At 39.7% G+C, this 20,303-nt stretch overlaps 1 protein-coding gene and 1 long non-coding RNA gene across 2 annotated transcripts; both read left to right on the top strand.

Moving 5' to 3' along the window:
* The first annotated feature begins 8,290 nt into the window (after positions 1-8,290).
* On the top strand, positions 8,291-12,206 carry LOC136183296 (interferon-inducible GTPase 5-like). The gene is made up of 3 exons (XM_065966635.1): positions 8,291-8,323; positions 10,146-10,395; positions 11,572-12,206. Exons 1-3 carry the CDS (start codon positions 8,291-8,293, stop codon positions 12,204-12,206), a joined length of 918 nt encoding a protein of 305 aa, XP_065822707.1.
* A 2,675-nt stretch (positions 12,207-14,881) lies between these two features.
* On the top strand, positions 14,882-16,143 carry LOC109979891 (uncharacterized). Its single transcript, XR_010669132.1, has 3 exons — positions 14,882-14,998; positions 15,077-15,139; positions 15,595-16,143. It is a non-coding gene; the product is annotated as an uncharacterized lncRNA (long non-coding RNA).
* The last annotated feature ends 4,160 nt before the right edge of the window (positions 16,144-20,303 follow it).

A 20,303-nucleotide genomic window follows, 5' to 3' on the forward strand; every position in this document is an offset into this window, starting at 1 on the left:
TATAGCTCCAAATCATAACAACTGTTGTAAAATGAAGTAAAACCAACACTGACTTTCCCTAAGTTGAGACACAGGGAAAATAACATACCTTTGTTGTTTATTTACACAAACCTGAGTCTATTAGCTTCAACATTGTAAACCTCCATCTGTTAGGTTCTTCATTGTTTTTTCTTGTATAATAGAACTGGTCAGCCTCGTTAAAATGATAATTGAAACAAAAATGATGATGCTGGCAGTACGGGTATGCAGGATGAAGAAACAGTTTGTTGCCTAATACATCTGCATACAGCAACAAATCTCAAACAGCACAGACGAAACATCGAGGAAGGGGGGTGTCCAATTTGAAACCTGCAGAAGCCACTTAACTCATGTCCAGTTTGGAGGGGGGTAACGTGAGGGAGGGAAAATGGAGAGAGCGATTCCACCGGCTCACAGATAGTGCAGGGGAGAGTACCTGTAAAGGTGAGCCGGTTGAGATAACCCTTATATTATTATTGTTATTATTATTATTATATCCTGGTCATTATCATCAACATGCCTGTCTATGTTTTCTTTACTGTTTTTATGCATCTATGCCGCTGCTTATGTCTGTTGGACAGCGTTGTTGTATCATCTGTGTTATTTCCTAAAAGCCTAAACAGGGACAAGGACTGCAAATTAACCATAAAGTCCCATATACATTGCATTGGTTGCACTGAGGTATAACAAGATGTAACAATGCCTAAACATAGTGTCCCTGACAAATAAATGTATAAATTAATTAAATAAGTAAAGTAATATTTTTTGTAGAAGTCAATTGACAGCTGCTGAAATCGTCAGACATACAAACTGCTGCTTCATGCAACATCTCAGAGACGAGGAAGTTTCACCACAATCTTAGTGCTTGTTTACTTCTCAGGGTGTGGTCTCAGGGTGTGGCATGCTCTTATTAACCTGCAGAAAGCATGAGAGCACGTAGCTTTCACATTTCCTGTAAATCAACATGTTTCTTAAAAGTCAGCTGCTTTAAAAATAAGGGTGGTCCTGAACTCACAGAACAACTCGTACAGTGATCTTTTGATCTGGTGAGTATAGCATAAAGTATGTGTTCAGTTAGTCATTATTTTCAATCTGTGTGTCTATGTCTGCTTTACTGTTTGTTTTTATGCATCTTTATCTGCTGCAAATGTCAGTTTGTATGTCTATTTTACTGCGTTGGTGTATCATCTGTGTTATTTCTTCAAAGCCTAACCCAGAACAAGAACTGCAAATTAGCCATGTCTACAAGTCCTAGATACATTACATCTGTTGGACTTTAATAAGATTTAACAATGCTTACATGTAATGACCCTGACAAATAAACAGATTAATAAATAAACACAGCACTTTGCTCATTGTGAGATATATTTGGTGTGAGTTGGGGACAAACATTTCATATTTGAAGATCATTTGTGTGTTTGATGTTATATTCATTAACAGATTGTAAAGTCTTTTTGGTCAGTGCTGTACTTAGCACTGTGATAACAGTTAAATCTTGACTTAAATCAACTCCAGCCTGCAGGGAAGATCAAGTTTCCTATTTTTCATTTTCACCCAGCCCCCTTCCTGTCTTGGCAGAATTGAATCGCGTTTTGAATCGAGTTTCTTTGTGCATGATGTTTATCAAAGATTGATGATAACATACAGAATGAGGAAAGAGGTCAGAGAGACTTCAATGAAGAAAGGACCCTGATACAAATCAGGAACAACTGCATCAAGGGTTGGTGATGTATCGAAACTCAAACAATAAAATGTTTTACTTCACTGCTTATGATGTTTTTTGACATTAAGTCTCTCTCTCTGTCTCTCTCATAAATATACATTGTACAAAAAGTAGGGACATTTGTGTTTGGTAGATTATTTTTTTGTTTTAACAAACGCAAGATGCACCACCACCATTAACTAATTCAAAAGGATTTATTAATTGGTGGAGCTCTTAGTTGACGCTTAAGTGACGCTTAGTTGAAGTTAATTTCCATAGTTTACGAAAAAACATAAAGAGACTCACATTCATGATCTGACAGATTTCTTAGAAAATTGAGCCCAATAACTGTTTTAGAAAATTAGACAATTAGATGCTCTAGGATTATTTGCCACAACTAAACCTATTATGCAAGCTGTTCAAACGACTCCTGAGACAGCTGGACAACTTATGGCATTTCAAGACTTCCCTCCGAGCGGTCAAGATATAAATAGAGGCTACAGCAACGCAGCACAAATGGACAACCACATACAGACAAGGTGCATGTCAATTTTCTCAGAGAGGAAGAGGTTACAAGTCTGAATAAACAAGACATATTGGCTCTGTAACAATTTATTCATTTAACAAACAGGAGCGTGCGGAGGAACCATACACAGCCACAACAGCCTGGCACCTCCTCCTCATGCTGGTCACCAGCCTGGTCACACACTGCTGTGGGATAGCATCCCATTCTTCTACCAGCATTCGTTGCAAGTCAGCCAATGTGGTTGTGTTGGTCACTGTCATGAACAGCACGTCCAAGCTGATCTCACAAGTGTTCAATGAGGTCAGGACTGCAGGTAGGCAGTCTCTCTCTGGCTATCCACTCCCAAATTCTGGAGGTAGTCTCCGATAAACCCCATCATGGAGACTGTAGAGATATGGGATTGTCACTGGTTGCATAATCTCATCTCGATATCTGTCTAAATTGAGATTGCCTCCTATGATGTTAGGAGTTTCCAACGGTAAAAGATCTATTGCCAAGAAGCATTGTTACAACAAAGGAATAATCTACAAAACACGCATTTCCTTACTTTTTGTATAGTGTGTATATCTATCTATCTATATATATATATAGATAGATAGATATATATATATAGATATACACATATTTTTTTTATTCAATATTAATTTCTATAGCACTTGTGTGAAAAAAAACCTCTTACACTACAATGACCTTCTTTAAAGATGTCTAATTGAGAGCAGTGTTTCATTGTCAACATGCAGCCACACTCAGCTTGTTTAATCGTGATGAACTCCTATTTGATGTTTGATAGCATGTCAAAATATATAAACTACAAACCAGTACAGTTATTGGATTAAAGTAATTATCTGTTAAAATCAGATTACTTTAATGATTATGAAGTTTTGCTGCTTTGAGAACAAACTGTCCTCAAATAACTTCAGGTCTTATTATTATAAATATTATTTATCTTATTTTTACCTCATTTTATTTTACCTTATTTTGGTTGTATTGCACCGCGGGACAGAGACAAACGCAATTTCGATTCCACTGTATGTCTGGCATATTTTGAAATTGACAATAAAGTTGACTTTGACTTTGACTTTGAGGTCTTCAGGATCTAGGTCTCAAGTCTCCTCAGGTCTTCTTGGCGTCCAGCTTTGACCTAAAACTGTATGATTTCCCTCTGTTAGTGGAGACCCTGAAGGAAGAACTTCCTGAACTCCAGAAGGAAGCCTTTCTGCTTGCCATGCCCAATATCAGTCTGGACATGATCAAAGAAAAGAAAAAGGCTTTCCAAGCCAAAGTCAAATACTGGGCTACTCTATCTGCTATTGGAGCAGCTGTGCCAGTTCCAGGTGTTTCTGTCGCTGTTGATACAGCCTTGCTTGGCGGTGTTATCAAACAATATGGATTTGGGTTTGGTCTGTTCTGGCCTAAGCAAGGAGCTGTAGGTCACCTTGCAGCCACTAGGGGGTGCTACATTTGTTGTTGAGTTTTTTGGACCTCATGGCTCTCTGTAGGAGGCCATTTTGGGTTTCTCATTCATTGATAAGAGCATGTTGTGGACACTTGCTGTACGCACTTCATTCAGCTGCGTACAGCAATAAATCTCTAACACATTCACGCAACACACAGAAGAAATCAGGAAAAGAGCAGGTGAAATACCTGGATATTAAAAACAAAGATATGAAAAATCCCACACGGCGAGCGGCCACAGCCAGTGCCACCGTCATCCTGGGCCCCATCGCATTCCAGCTGCTGAGGGACAACCAGCTGGCCAAGGGTGATGCCCTGGCCGTGGCACAGTTGTCTGGCATCATGGCTTCCAAGCAGACCTCAGCCTTCATCCCACTCTGCCACCTGCTCCCCTTGGACCACGTCTCCGTCACCTTTCACCTGGATGAGCTGCAGGACGCTGCGGCCATCACAGCAACGTGTCGCACTACGGGAAGGACAGGGGTCGAGATGGAGGCCTTGACAGCAGTTTCTGTTGCGGCATTGACCGTCTACGACATGTGCAAGGCCGTGAGCCGTGACATCGTCATCACAGATGTCAAACTGGTCAGTAAGTCAGGCGGGAAGAGGGACTTTCATCGTCGCCCGCAGACCTTCCCCCTCAACAATAAATCCTCATGAAGAAAACTGAGAATCAATGATTTGTAATCGGCATGAAGAAGTGCACCTTTTTCACTTGATTTCATGTATGCTTTACAAGCTGAAGGTAGTGTTCAGAAAGAAGAAAATATATAAAGTTATAGAAAAAATGAAGAGACCACTGCAAATAGTTCTTAAATCAGCATCTCTATTCATAGAAGGCATCCTTTTGTAGTGTCTGACAAAATTCAAAGGAGGCACACCTCATTATACTAATTGAGGATTTGGTGACCACCTCACAAGCCATTCAATAAAGCTGAGCTGCTTGAATTTTTGCGTCAAGAGTGGTATCATGTCCCCCAACAGCAATGTGAAAGACTGTGTGGAGAGCATGCCATGACACATGAAAGCTCTGGTGGGACGCTGGTTTAACTCGGTTGGTAGAGCATGAGTCCCACATACTGAGGCCTCAATGCTTGTTTGACTCCTGACCATGACCATTTGGTGCACGTCATTTCATTCTCTGTCTCTTCTCAGCTTTCCCTGTCCAATAAAGACAAAAAGACTGAAAAATAATCTTAAAAATGAAAAACAAATCAGCAATGGGTTGCACCAGCTGTGCATAAATCCAAGCATAGGTTAGTTCCCACTGGAGTTTACATCCCTCAGAAATGATTGTGAAGTGTTTTAAAGCCTTGTGCTGTAGTTGGTGATTTGACCACTAGATGTTGTTTCTTTTCACATGAAGTTAAAACTTAATCTCTGCAACAATATTTTGGTTAGTTTAAATGTGACAATATACTCGTTACTATGAACCTTACATCCCTGTGGGGCAGACAAACACTGACATGACTGAAGCTGCAAATCAACAAGTTTCTGAAATTAATTTCTATCTTACAACACTTTCAGAAAGTGCAAACTGCTAAGAATAGAGGTTAGGCTTCAGTGTTTCTCTATTGTTTTTGGAGCAAACTGAGAGCAGCCTCTATTTTTATTACATGTTGAATTATTTTTTTTATTTTTTGGTTCACCTCAATGAACTATGAAAAATATTAAATTAAGAATGAAGTCTAGGTACTTGACCTGTTAAAGCTGGCAGAAACAGATGAATGGGAACAGAGCAGTGTGTGTGTGTCTCTAAATGACCTCTTCTCACCTGCTTCGTGTTGCTGTAAAAAACTTCACTACATGTCTGAGCATTTGACATTTGGGGTTGTCTCGACTGTAGGAAATATAACAGTAACTACTTTCAGCATTCCCCTCCAAATCTAGTATAAAGTGAAATGTTTAGACAGTGTAGGCTATACTTTACTTTGACCTCTTTAGTGCAAACTGGAAACATGACAGTGAGGTGACCGTTCTATACCCATTACTCTTTACATAGTTGCAGATTATTTTTCCGTGGCCCTACTCCTCTTCCGTACAAATAACACATAAACCTGTTCCCTGTCTAAGTTTTGTGATGGTTAATTTGCTGTTTGTGCTCGGAGATATTAATAAAGTAATTTCATAATTATCGTATGTGTCAAATCACTGATTTCTAAGGTAGCTTTAGTATTTGTATATTTCTGATATTAGGCATCTACAGGCTTGCTCCAACAATATTTTGTTGTACTTGTACAGTGACAATAAACATATCTTATATCTTATCTCAGTAGTTGCACTCAGAGGACCTTGGTGGGAACAAAAGCGCACCAAACCGAATTCTGACATAATGTTGCATTGATACAGATATGGCCGTCCCAATTTTAGATTTTTAATGCTGTTTATTATCATTCATTATTCATTGTTGTTTGTGTTGATTGATTCTGTTCAGTGTTTTTTTTTAATGTGAGATTTTGTGGGAGAAACCAGAGCACCTGGAGTAAACCCTAACACACACAGAACATCCAATCTCATCAACACAAAGGAGGACATTCATGTGCCGCTAGCCGCTGATGCCTCATGGTGACCCGAAAAGGGAAATAGAAGAGGGGAACAGAAAGGTTGAGTAGAAAGAGAAGAAAGGGACAGGACAATGATGTCTGTTAACCATTTAGGTCTTTCTGGTCAGCAGCCTTTTGAACTCCAAGTTTTGCTTAATGTACTTGGTCTGCACAGTGGCCAATCTCCTCAAGGATTCTCGAGACTCCTTAGAATGGTACTTGTAATTCTCGGCAAGCTGGGGGCAGGACTGTCCTTTGAATGTGTTCTTTCAGTTAGTAGATGGCAAACGGTTTACCAGCGGATTGATCCATTTGTTGGCTCTGTTAGATGGTGGCGTCTTGTTCTGTTTTAAACACTTTGTGGTGCTCTGTATATTTTCAGTGTCATATATTGACCCTGACTCTTGGGTGTCAGAAATTGAGAGACAGAGGTTCTGCTTTAGCTGTACCTCACCTAGCTCTTCAATGTGAGCAGTGCCAGAGTTATGCAAAGTTTTCTCTGTACCATTTTGTGCTTGATGCTGAGACAACTCTGCACTAGCAGGAGAACACTCGGCTGAAGTTTCTCCAGCCCTGAAATTGTCTCTACAGGAAATGGATGTAGGACTTCTCAGCCTCCACCTGTCATCCCATTTGTTAAATATTTTAGTCTCCTTGTCCAATGATAGAAAGGGGTCATATTCCTCCTGCAAATCATCTTTCTTTTCTTCTTCTTGCTTCTCTATGCTGATGGTGATCTGAACATGAGCTTTTTACACTTTACCGGCTTGTTATTAGCAGTAGATCTTTGCATACACTTCTCCTCCCTTTCTTTCAGTTTCTCAAGTTTCAACCTAAACTCCTCTGCACGCAGCCTCATCATCATCTCTATGTAATGCTTCTTTCTCATTTCTGCCAAGACTTATTCAGGAATTTTGTCAAGCTGATCAAACAGTCTAAACATGCGGCGCTCTATACTGGTCATTTTCTCCAAAGTGTCGAGAGTGTTAAACCGAGTATCTACTATGGTGCGATACACATCAGTCACCCTCAAACCCAGAGCTTCCAGCAAGAGATCCTGGTCATCTTTAGGTATTGAATCATGGAGCTGAACCTTGCGTTTGAGTTGGGCACCTCTTTCTTTGTATCTCTTGATTTGATCCTTTACTTCATTTAGCTCAGAGTTTAGCTTCTCTTCTTCCACATTTAATGCATTTACAGTTTTCTCTGTTTGCAGACGAAACTCCTTCAGCATTTCGTTGTTTCTGGTGACGCTCTGACACAGGACTAGGTGTAGCTTGACCAGCTGCTGGCTCTGATCCACAATCTGCTTGGGATCAGACAGCATTTTTTTTCATTTCTGCTCAAGTTCCGAGCTGTCACCATCCAGTTCAGAATTTTTGTTTTGGGCCGTGGACTGTCCAGGCATCTCCCCACCAAGGCTGCACACAAGAAGTCGATGACAATTTTTTTATACTTATCGTATTTACGCATGATTTCTTCAGTCTGTTCCAATTCATTGTTAATGGTCGCTATTTTGTCATGTAAGTCCTCACTTATCACGTTTAAATCCTCTTTTGAATTGTGCGCTCTATCAAAGTCCAAGTTGGCTTTTGCAAGTCTTTCCTCAGCTCTGTTGAGTGACTCCCTGTGACCTTTTTTAATACGATCAAGCCGCCGCTCAAGCTGTGATACATCCTGCTCCTTTGCTTCTATAGCTTTGTGAAACTTCTTAATCTCACATCTTTTTATCACCAGAGATGCCAAAATCATGGCTCTCTTCTTTTGGATAGAGAGAAATTCCTGCTCCGGTTGTCTGTTTGCCATTGTGTTTGTTATTCTATAAAACTCAATCACACCTGACAAAATAATAGACTTTGAACTGGGATGAGGTTTGTTTCGCTCCTGTTTGTCTCTGTGGCTGTGTTAGCTATGTGTTTCTAGACGTTTGTGTGTTCTAGGACACAAATAACAGGCTGGCAGTGACATCACAACTATCTTGTGACATCACAGTCCTTTGCTGAAATACACAAACATGCACAAACAGGATCATATGAACATGCACTAATGGAAAGGTCTCAGAGTAGGGGGCTGCCCACAGTGAGCACTCCAGAGCAGTTTTGGAGTTCGGTGCCTTGCTCAAGGGCACCTCAACAGTTCTCAGGAAGTGGACTGGTACCTCTCCAGCTACCAGACCAATTTCCAGACTTGTTCCGGAAACTGGCGACCCTCCAATTCCCAACCCAAGTCCCTACACACTGAGCTACTGCCGCCCTGATTTCATTTTTTTAAGCACTTAATTAAAGTGAAAATTACACACGTACATCCTGAATTTGAACACACAACACACAAACTCTCTTGTATCTGCTGGGAATAAAACCAAAATGTGAGATTAGAGCTGCACAATGTATCACAGCCTGTTAGAAGCTGAGGACAACCAGACAAACCTGAACACACACAATACAGACACACACACATGAACAAAGCTACAGAAAAACTACTACATAAACATAATTACAACACGCACACACACACACACACACACACACACACACACACACACACACTAAAACATTCAAACCTAGGTGAGAAACAGCTCACTAAACGTTCCCACACTTTGAGAAGTAGCCCACTGTCATGAGTTGGTGTGGTGAGTTTTCCTTTTTTTGCGCGGTGTCATTAAAACGTTTCACCTTAGTGAGCACGTATTATAACTTTTGTAGACACAAAAAAACAGCCAGTTGACCGCTGCTGCAATCATCAGTCACAGAAACTTCTGCATGCAACACCTCAGAGACGAGGACGTCTCACCACAATCTTTTGTGCTTGTTCCCTTTCCCATGGAGTGATTTCCTGTCCTCTCAATAAACCTGAGAAAAGAATCGAAGAAGTACGAAATCAAAGTGAAAGCTTTTGCCATGAAAAATAACATTTGTAAATTAGTAAAAAGCTAAAACACATTTTTTTCAGAGCTGCTGAAACATCCCTATGCTTCTGATATTATTCACCATTATTAGTGCTGTTGAAAGCTGAAGATATCACACAATAAGGGCTCCCAAAAAAACACTAGTTTTTGAACAGACAAAGCTTTGATGAAAACTAAAAATGTAGAAAAGGAGGATTTCTAGCATCAGCCACAATAAAGATTTGCGCTATTATTAACCTGCAGAAGGCATGAGAGCATGCAGCTTCTACTGTTCCTGTAAATCAGCATGTTTCTTAAAAGTCAGCTGCTTTAAAAATAAGGGTGGTCCTGAACTCACAGAAAGACTTTTGATTGGTTGCTGACCAAGACTGATAAACTTTTCTCCTGTTTCTATGCTTCTTCGCGTCTGCACTTAAAGATAACAACTCGTACAGTGATCTTTTGATCTGGTGAGTATAGCATAAAATATGTGTTTAGTTAGTAATTATTTTCAATCTGCGTGTCTATGTCTGCTTTGCTGTTTGTTGTTATGCATCTTTATCTGCTGCAAATGTCAGTTTGTATGTCTATTTTACTGTGTTGGTGTATCATCTGTGTTATTTCCTCAAAGCCTAACCCAGAACAAGGACTGCAAATTAGCCATGTCTAGAAGTCCTAGATACATTACATCTGTTGCACTTTAATTAGATTTAACAATGCTTACATGTAATGTCCCTGACAAATAAACAGATTAATAAATAAACACAGCATTTTGCTCATTGTGAGATATATTTGGTGTGAGCTGGTGACAAACATTTCATATTTGAAGATCATTTGTGTGTTTGATGTTATATTCATTAACAGATTGTAAAGTATTTTTGGTCAGTGACGTACTTAGCACTGTGATAACAGTTAAATCTTGTCTTAAATCAACTCCAGCCTGCAGGGAAGATCAAGTTTCCGATTTTTTATTTTCACACAGTCCCCTTCCTGTCTTGGCAGAATTGAATCTCTGAGTACTCCAAGTATCCTGCTGCTGAGTACCTGAAGAAGGTTGGATTTGAAAAGTTTGACTTCTTCTTCATCATCTCAGCTGATCGCTTCAGAGAAAATGATGTGAAGCTGGCTAAGGAGATTCAAAAGATGGAGAAGAAGTTCTACTTTGTTCGCTCAAAGATTGACCATAACATAAGTGACGAGGAAAGAAGTCAGAAAGAGTTCAATGAAGAATGGACCCTGACACAAATCAGGAAAAACTGCATCAAGGGTTGGTGATGTATCGAAAATCAAACAATAAAATGTTTTACTTCACTGCTTATAATGTTTTTTGACATTAATTATCTCTCTCGCGCTCTCTCATAAATATACATTGCACAAAAAGTAGGGACATTTGTGTTTGGTAGATTATTTCTTTGTTTTAACAAATGCAAGATGCACCACCACCATTAACTAATTCAAAAGGATTTATTAATTGGTGGAGCTCTTAGTTGACGCTTGGATCAATCTGTTATTTCCTTCCTACTTCAATGCCTAATATAAACATAGAAACATAGATTGATGAATGTGATACATTGAGCTATGAAAATGATCGTTGAAATGAAATTGGAAAGTTAATTTCCATAGTTTACGAAACAACATAAAGACACTCACATTCAGGAACTGACAGATTTCTCACAAAATTGAGCCCAATAACTGTTGAAGAAAATTAGAGAATTAGATGCTCTAGGATTATTTGCCACAACTAAACCTGTAATGCAAGCTGTTCAAATGATTCCTGAGACAGCTGGACAATTTATGGCATTTCAAGACTCAGAACTGCAGGCAGGCAGTCTCTCTCTAGCTATCCACTCCCAAATTCTGGAGGAAGTCTCCGATAAACCCCGCTCTGTGAGGGCGAGCATTGTCGTCATGGAGACTGTAGAGATATGGGATTGTCACTGGTTGCAGAATCTCATCTTGATATCTGTCTAAATTGAGATTGCCTCCTATGATGTTAGGAGTTTCCAATGGTAAAAGATCTATTGCCAAGAAGCATTGTTACAACAAAGGAATAATCTACAAAACACACATTTACTTACTTTTTGTATAGTGTATATATATATATGTATATATATATATACATATATATATATTTAAATGTATTTAATATTATTACTATTACTATAGCACTTGTGTGAAAAAAACCTGTTACACTACAATGACCTTATTTAAAGACGTCTAATTGAGAGCAGTGTTTCTTTGTCAACATGCAGCCACACTCAGCTTGTTTAATCGTGATGAACTCCTATTTGATGTTTTATAGCATGTCAAAATATATAAACTACAAACCAGTACAGATATTGGATTAAAGTAATTATCTGTTAAGATCAAATTACTTTAATGATTAAGAAGTTTTGCTGCTTTGAGAAAAAACTGTCCTCAAATAACTTTTTGTTTCTGACAGGTCTTCAGGATCTAGGTCTCAAGTCTCCTCAGGTCTTCTTGGTGTCCAGCTTTCACCTGAAACTGTATGATTTCCCTCTGTTAGTGGAGACCCTGAAGGAAGAACTTCCTGAACTCAAGAAGGAAGCCTTTCTGCTTGCCATGCCCAATATCAGTCTGGACATGATCAAAGAAAAGAAAAAGGCATTTCAAGCAAAGGTCAAATACTGGGCTACTCTATCTGCTATTGGAGCAGCTGTGCCAGTTCCGGGGGTTTCTGTCGCTGTTGATACAGCCTTGCTAGGCGGTGTTATCAAACAATATGGATTTGGGTTTGGTCTTGACATCCCATCACTGAAGAGAATGGCAAAATACTCAGGGGCTTCTTATGAGGAATTGAGGAAAGTCCTCAAGTCACCTCTGGCAACAGTAAATCAAACTCCTGAACTTTTACAGAAGTTGTTGTCTCAATTAGGCAGCTTAGTTGCATTAATGGCAGCAGAGGAGGGGTCCAGATTCATTCCAATACTTGGAATCCCAGCAGCAATGGGCCTCTCTTTTACCTTTACCTACAAAAGTCTTAACATGATCCTCAACGTGCTTGCTGACGATGCAGAGAGGGTATTTACTAGGGTCCACTTGAACATCTCATGCTGATATTGTTAAAGAAATAGCATTTAGTATTTATTTGTGCTGTAAAACAATGTGTACATTTTGAGCTATTCATTGAAATCACATTAAAAACATGCCTATTGATCGTCTTCATAGAGATAATGTTATTTTTGTATAAAGGTTTATAATGCATGGAACTTAACTATTATTTTTGTACAGCTCTGCTGTTTTTAAGTGCTGTATACTAAACTGATTTATAATCCAGCTGCACATATCAGTAATCTGTTCAAATCAGGAAACATGAGTGTTAATATCAAAATGTTTCATATAACTGATGTTCTTGAGTCTTTAAATAAAATCATTAAAAAAAGCTTAAGTTAGTTATTTTGAATTGTTAAGAACTTTGATTTTTTTAAATGTTTATATTAAAGATTATTTAATAGATTTTATATGAAATATCTAGTTTTTAAACCATAATACCCTCTGTTCCTTGTAACTGTCTACCCTCTCTTTAGCACTTATTATGATGAGCGTTCACTGCCATCTAAATGGTAAATGGACTTGAACTTATAAAGCGCTTTTCTAGTCTTCCGACTACTCAAAGCGCTTTTACACCACATGTGGTCATTGTACTGATTTACACAAAATGTAATTAAAATTTATAATACAGATATTCAATTTAAATTATCAACATTAATCAAAACACAACTTTATCATTATTATAAGCACTTATTCACATTACTGGTGTAGACGATCTACATGATTAATTTGTCATCAAATAACATGAATGAATTCTGATTTATCCACTTCTACACACATATCTGTGTGTGTGTGTGTGTGTGTGTGTGTGTGTGTGTGTGTGTGTGTGTGTGTTTTGAGGGAAAAATAAAGAACATATGGCTTTCACTTGAGAAAATATAAATCTTCCGTTCGTCTGAATTCACGACTTAGATACCTCATTGAGAGGGAAAAAAACTGCCCCGTTTTTATTAACTAGCTAGAGGCTTAACTCATTTATTCAGAAAAACACAAGAGTTTTTTTATTTTCACTAGTTATTGCAATAAGCTTCTGTAAAAGAGGATTCATCTGATCCAATTAAACTTCAGTAAGCAATAAACCTTAACGATCATTCTTACTTATTTGTAATTTATTTATTTATTTCAGGAGATAGACGCCTATCATTTGAAACTTTGAGAGAAGATGTCCAGTAGATGGTGCACTTTAACAAAGCTGTCCCTTCATTGCACTGCTTCCCCTCCTCCTCATCCCCACCCCTCGCTCAGTGTCTGGATTGAGAGCAGCCATTTCTTAGACTCATCTCACCTAGAGGACTATACAGCCTCCCTAAGAGGGTCGCACACTAACCACTAAGCTACCAGCGCCCCTGAATTATTTTTTCTAATAGAACCAGCTGGTGTTGTTCAAATTAAAAAAGTGAAACGATACTGGCAGTACGGGTATGCAGTATAAAACAGTTTGTTCCTTCATACAGCAATGAATCTCAAACACATTCTCGCAACACACAGAAGAAATCAGGAAATCAAGTGCCAGGAGTTCTTGAGATAGATAAAATTGCTTCATGATGAGGTAACACCACTGAGCCAGATCCCTCATCTCCTCTGCAAAAATCAAGAAATCAAACTTTTATTTGCATGGCCCCATTTCATAACAAATGTTATCTCAAGACACTTTACAAAAGAGCAGGTAAAATACCTGGATATTAATCCATTATGAACACTAAGCAACATTACTGTCATGATCCATATCCTGGCAGCTCCTCTCTTTCCTTTTATATGTTGTTTGTTAATTCCCTGGCTGTATCAGAATTGCCAAGTACCTACTCAATCTGTCAGTAGGCAGTAGACAGTAGACAGTACCTACTATCCGTGCTGCATACTGTTTAGTACCTACTATTTAGTAGGCACGCACAGTAGGCAGATATTTGTTCCTACTTCGTCTGATTCATTCAGTAAGGAAGTGGTGTCATTTATGTTTCCCGAACCGGCCGCATCCACCCATTTTTTTTGTTTTTTTTGTTTAACTTTATTCAAGAAGAGTAATGCGCATATACAGTCAGGTAAACAAAAAACAATATCACAATGTAAATCAAGTAAAAGACAGATTAAATAACTAAATAGCATACAGTAGGCTACATAAAGGAAAGTAGAAAAGAAAGACAGTAATATACAGAATATAAAATAAACCAATAAAGACGCATTTAAATAATGAAATAATTATTTAAATAGAGGGGAAAGGTTTTATAATAATGTATACATTTGTTACATTTTTTGTTGTTAACTAAAAGTAGCGATTTCAGTCGGGACTTTAAATTAAGATTAAATTAATCCACACACGTTTTATTTTTATTTTTTTGAAAAGCTGCCGCAAAATCAGGCATTTTAAGCCGCAACAATCCCCCAAACAGTCTGCAATATCCTGGAGGGACTGTCTAGTGCTTTTGAAACACAATGTGAATTCACAAACTGGGACACCAATATTAAGCTGCCGCCAAATCCATATGAATGTACAAAGATGACGGTTGAGCTTAATTACCGCGCTGTTGCAGAAATGAGTCTGAACAGGACTTTTGACAAAGCACATTTTCCCTCTAAGATTACTTTACAGCCCGTCTCACAGCTTTTTGTACATATTAGTCATTTAGACCTAAGCCTTCATTTATTGTCCTCTGTTCCCTCCTTGTCTGTCTTATTTCAGGTTTGTTTGTTTAGGAACTCTGAGGTGTCCTTGAGAGATTTCTTGCGCTCAGGATCATCAGAGGAAGAGCTTCTGCAGATTATCGGAGCAGCAGTGGGCAGGAAGAAGAAACAACATGCAGGTAGACTTGTCTTCAGACACACCAGGGTCGGGGTAAACTTCCACATGAAATGTTACAATCTTCTGTTTGCGTCTCCAGGAATGTTCAATATCTCCAAGATGAAGAACCGGCCTATGATCCTCATTGGTGGGTGACATGGCTGTACGTACAAACCTCTCACACTCAGATTTTTCCATCACTGCCCAGTCAGGATTTTCTGTAAATACCACTGTATTTGCAGCCCTTTCACACTGAAATATAGACAATCAAATGTACATTGAACCAATGACAGATACAATCTTGATCGTATTCCTACATGTTTGAACCTGAGCTCTATAATTTGGAGTCTAAATGACAAACAGGTACAAAAAGCTGTGAAATGAGATCGCTTCAACCAGCAGATGTGACACTGGCTGTAATTTTTGCAACAGTTTGTTTGCATGAAAAACACTTATCAAAATACTTCCATTCCAACTTTATTACCACAAAGTCATTTAGATCTAAATATATATAGAAGGATCAGGTGTTACCATATTAAAGTAGTATTACATCTTCATCTACATACACACTTTCTTGTTTTTAGCATTGTCCTTGACAGATGCTCCTTTTTCCAACAGGTACCAGATTCCAACCGCCTATGTCACAAGACAGCCAGAGAGATTTCCCCGTTGTTTCCCAGCTTACAAACAACACAGTCCTCTCTGCAGACACAACTCCTCACATGTGCGCTTCAGGCAGCAGAAGAGTCCCAATGAGAGAAATGGATTTATTGTGCCTTCCACACTGCACTCGTTCAATACAAGGAGACTGTTTTTGCTCCTCTAGGACCCAAATGAGTGGGGGAATTCATGCCTGGTCAGAAATGAACAATGAAACACCCAATGTGACAGAAAACATCCAAAGTGAAACACTTCTTCCCTCCTCTGAGATTGCAGATAGTCTCAATTTCAGCAAGACTTCAAATTCAACCTCCCGCACAAATATCAGGAGAAGCATTAATGAAGGCTGTCTCAGGTACGCAATAGCCAGGAGTCCTAACGTTCTGAAGAAGAACGTACTCAGGACTCTAGGAACGCCTGTTTTTTGCACACTAATGAATGCCAAAATGAATGTAAAGCACTACAATGTTAGACTGTGCCATAATAAAAGCTCAAGTGAAGACCATAGTCTTAAACTCCGACGGTGTGTCAGTGATCAGAGTAGGTCAAGCACAAGCGTCTCCAACACCCACCAGAATGAAACCACTGAAGCCCAGCTGACGCACACAGACGCCCAGGCCGTGCCTCCATGGTGGATGTAGGGGGGAAAAATCCCACACGGCGAGCGGCCACAGCCAGTGCTACCGTCATCCTGGGCCCCATCGCATTCCAGCTGCTGAGGGACAACCAGCTGGCCAAGGGTGATGCCCTGGCCGTGGCACAGTTGTCTGGCATCATGGCTTCCAAGCAGACCTCGGTCCTCATCCCACTCTGCCACCCGCTCCCCTTGGACCACGTCTCAGTCACCTCTCACCTGGATGAGCTGCAGGACGCTGCGGTCATCACAGCAACGTGTCGCACTACGGGAAGGACAGGGGTCGAGATTTGTCGACTGGAGTGAGCTCAACTACCTTCAGCTCAATGCCAGCAAGACAAAGGAGATGGTGATTGACTTCCGCAGTCACCCCAGACTGCACTGGTGAACATCCAGGGCTTGGACATCGAGAGGGTGGAGAAGTACACATACCTGGGTGTTCACCTCAACAACAAACTGGACTGGTCACACAACACCGACGTCCTGTACAAGAAGGGCCAATGTCGACTTCACCTGCTGAGGCGACTGAGGTCCTTTGGAGTGTGCAGGACTCTGCTACGGACTTTTTATGACACTGTGGTGGCGTCTGCACTTTTCTATGCAGTGGTCTGCTGGGGAGGAGGGAGCACAGAGAGAGACAGGAAGAGACTGAACAGACTGGTCAGGAGGGCCAGTTCTGTCTTGGACTGTCCTCTGGACTCTGTAGAGGAGGTGGGTGAGAGGAGGATGTTAGTGAAGCTGACATCCATCATGGACAACCCCTCTCACCCCCTGCATGACACTGTGGGGGCCCTGAGCAGCTCCTTCAGCAGCAGACTCAGACATCCACCCTGCAAGACAGAGCGCTACCGCAGGTCGTTCATCCCATCTGAAGTCAGACTGTTTGATCAGACTGTTTAACAACATCACCACCTCATGCTACACACTGTGTGTGTTTTGTTAATAACAAGTTACTGTGTAATTTTACATGTACATTATTGTATTTTTTTACACTATTGTATTTTTTATTTTTATTTAAATGATGTAAATATGTTTGATCTGTTTTTTAACCTGTATTTTTATTTTTTATAAGTATATTCCTCGTCCCCTGTTTTCTGGAGCTGCTGTAATGCACAAATTTCCCCCATGGGGGATCAATAAAGTTTATCTTTATCTTTATCTTTATGGAGTCCTTGACAGCAGTTTCTGTTGCGGCATTGACCGTCTACGACATGTGCAAGGCCGTGAGCCATGACATCGTCATCACAGATGTCAAACTGGTCAGTAAGTCAGGCGGGAAGAGGGACTTTCAGAATCAATGATTTGTAATCGGCATGAAGAAGTGCACCTTTTTTCACTTGATTTGATGTATGTTCTACAAGCTGAAGGTAGTGATCAGAAAGAAGAAAATATATAAAGTTATAGAAAAAATGAAGAGACCACTGCAAATATTTCTATCAGCATCTCTATATGCATAGAAGGCATCCTTTTGTAGTGTCTGATAAAATTCAAAGGAGGCACATCTCATTATACTAATTGAGGATTTGGTGACCACCTCACAAGCCATTCAGTAAAGCTGAGCTGCTTGAATTTTTGCGTCAAGAGTGGTATAATGTCCCCCAACAGCAACGTGAAAGACTGTGTGGAGAGCATGCCATGACACATGAAAGCTCTGGTGGGGCGCTGGTTTAACTCGGTTGGTAGAGCAGGAGTCCCACATACTGAGGCCTCAATGCTTGTTTGACTCCTGACCATGACCATTTGGTGCACGTCATTTCATTCTCTGTCTCTTCTTAGCTTTCCCTGTCCAATAAAGACAAAAAGGCTGAAAAATAATCTTGAAAAGAAAAAACAAATCAGCAATGGGTTGCACCAGCTCTGCATAAATCCAAGCATAGGTTAGTTCCCACTGGAGATTACATCCCTCAGAAATGATTGTGAAGCGTTTTAAAGCCTTGTGCTGTAGTTGATGATTTGACCACTAAATGTCACCGTTGTTTCTTTACACCAGCTGTACATTAAGAATGTAGTTTTTAGTTATAACCTGATCATCCTGCCTTGTCATATTTTGCAGAACTGTTTTGTTGCTCTTTGTCCATTAACAGAAGTTACTCTCAGCTGTTTGTCTGTTTTAAAGACAACAAGGCTTGAGAGACAAACACACTGCATTAAGATAAAAGCTTTCCACTGACTGCTCACATGAAGTTAAAACTTCATCTCTGAAACAATATTTTGGTTAGTTTAGATGTGACAATATACTCGTTACAATGAACCTTACATCCCTGTGGGGTAGACAAACACTGACATGACTGAAGCTGCAAATCAACAAGTTTCTGAAATGACTATTTTTATTACATGTTGAATTCTTTGGTTAACTACACTGAACTATGAAGAATATTAAATTAAGAATGAAGTCTAGGTACTTGACCTGTTAAAGCTGGCAGAAACAGATGAATGGGAACAGAGGAGTGTGTGTGTCTCTAAATGACCTCTTCTCACCTGTTTCGTGTTGCAGTAAAAAACTTCACTACATGTCTGAGCATTTGACATTTGGGGTTGTCTCGACTGTAGGAAATATAACAGTAACTACTTTCAGCATTCCCCTCCAAATCTAGTATAAAGTGAAATGTTTAGACAGTGTAGGCTATACTTTACTTTGACCTCTTTAGTGCAAACTGGAAACATGACAGTGAGGTGACCGTTCTATACCCATTACTCTTTACATAGTTGCAGATAAAGATTATGAGAGTAGAGTATTAGGGCCACTGAAACATTTTTTGGGGGGGTCCGTTTTATTTATTTTTTATTTTTTTAAGTCTGACTGAGAAAAAAAGTCAGAATCCTGAGATTAAAGTCCAAACCCTAACATTTATTTTTCCGTGGCCCTACTCCTCTTCCGTACAAATAACACAAACCTGTTCCCTGTCAAAGTTTTGTGTTTGTTAATTTGCTGTTTGTGCTTGGAGAAGTAATTTCATAATTATCATTTGTGTCAAATGATTGATTTCTAAGGTAGTAGTTGCACTCAGAGGACTTTGGTGGGAACAAAAGCGCACCAAATCGAATTCCGTGATAATGTTGCATTGATACAGACTTGGCCGTCCCAATTTTTTATTTTTAATGCTGTTTATTATCATTCATTATTCATTGTTGTTTGTGTTGATTGATTCTGTTCAGTGTTTTTTTTTATGTGAGATTTTGTGGGAGAAACCAGAGAACCTGGAGTAAACCCTAACACACACAGAACATCCAATCTCATCAACACAAAGGAGGACATTCATGTGCCGCTAGCCGCTGATGCCTCATGGTGACCCGAAAAGGGAAATAGAAGAGGGGAACAGAAAGGTTGAGTAGAAAGAGAAGAAAGGGACAGGACAATGATGTCTGTTAACCATTTAGGTCTTTCTGGTCAGCAGCCTTTTGAACTCCAAGTTTTGCTTAATGTACTTGGTCTGCACAGTGGCCAATCTCCTCAAGGATTCTCGAGACTCCTTAGAATGGTACTTGTAATTCTCGGCAAGCTGGGGGCAGGACTGTCCTTTGAATGTGTTCTTTCAGTTAGTAGATGGCAAAAGGTTTACCAGCGGATTGATCCATTTGTTGGCTCTGTTAGATGGTGGCGTCTTGTTCTGTTTTAAACACTTTGTGGTGCTCTGTATATTTTCAGTGTCATATATTGACCCAGACTCTTGGGTGTCAGAAATTGAGAGACAGAGGTTCTGCTTTAGATGTACCTCACCTAGCTCTTCAATGTGAGCAGTGCCAGAGTTATGCAAAGTTTTCTCTGTACCATTTTGTGCTTGATGCTGAGACAACTCTGCACTAGCAGGAGAACACTCGGCTGAAGTTTCTCCAGCCCTGAAATTGTCTCTACAGGAAATGGATGTAGGACTTCTCAGCCTCCACCTGTCATCCCATTTGTTAAATATTTTAGTCTCCTCGTCCAATGATAGAAAGGGGTCATATTCCTCCTGCAAATAATTTTTCTTCTCTTCTTCTTGCTTCTTTATGCTGATGCGTGATCTGAACATGAGCTTTTTACACTTTACCGGCG

The sequence above is a fragment of the Labrus bergylta genome, chromosome 18 (genome assembly GCF_963930695.1).
Source record: "Labrus bergylta chromosome 18, fLabBer1.1, whole genome shotgun sequence".
Taxonomy (NCBI): Eukaryota; Metazoa; Chordata; class Actinopteri; order Labriformes; family Labridae; genus Labrus; species Labrus bergylta.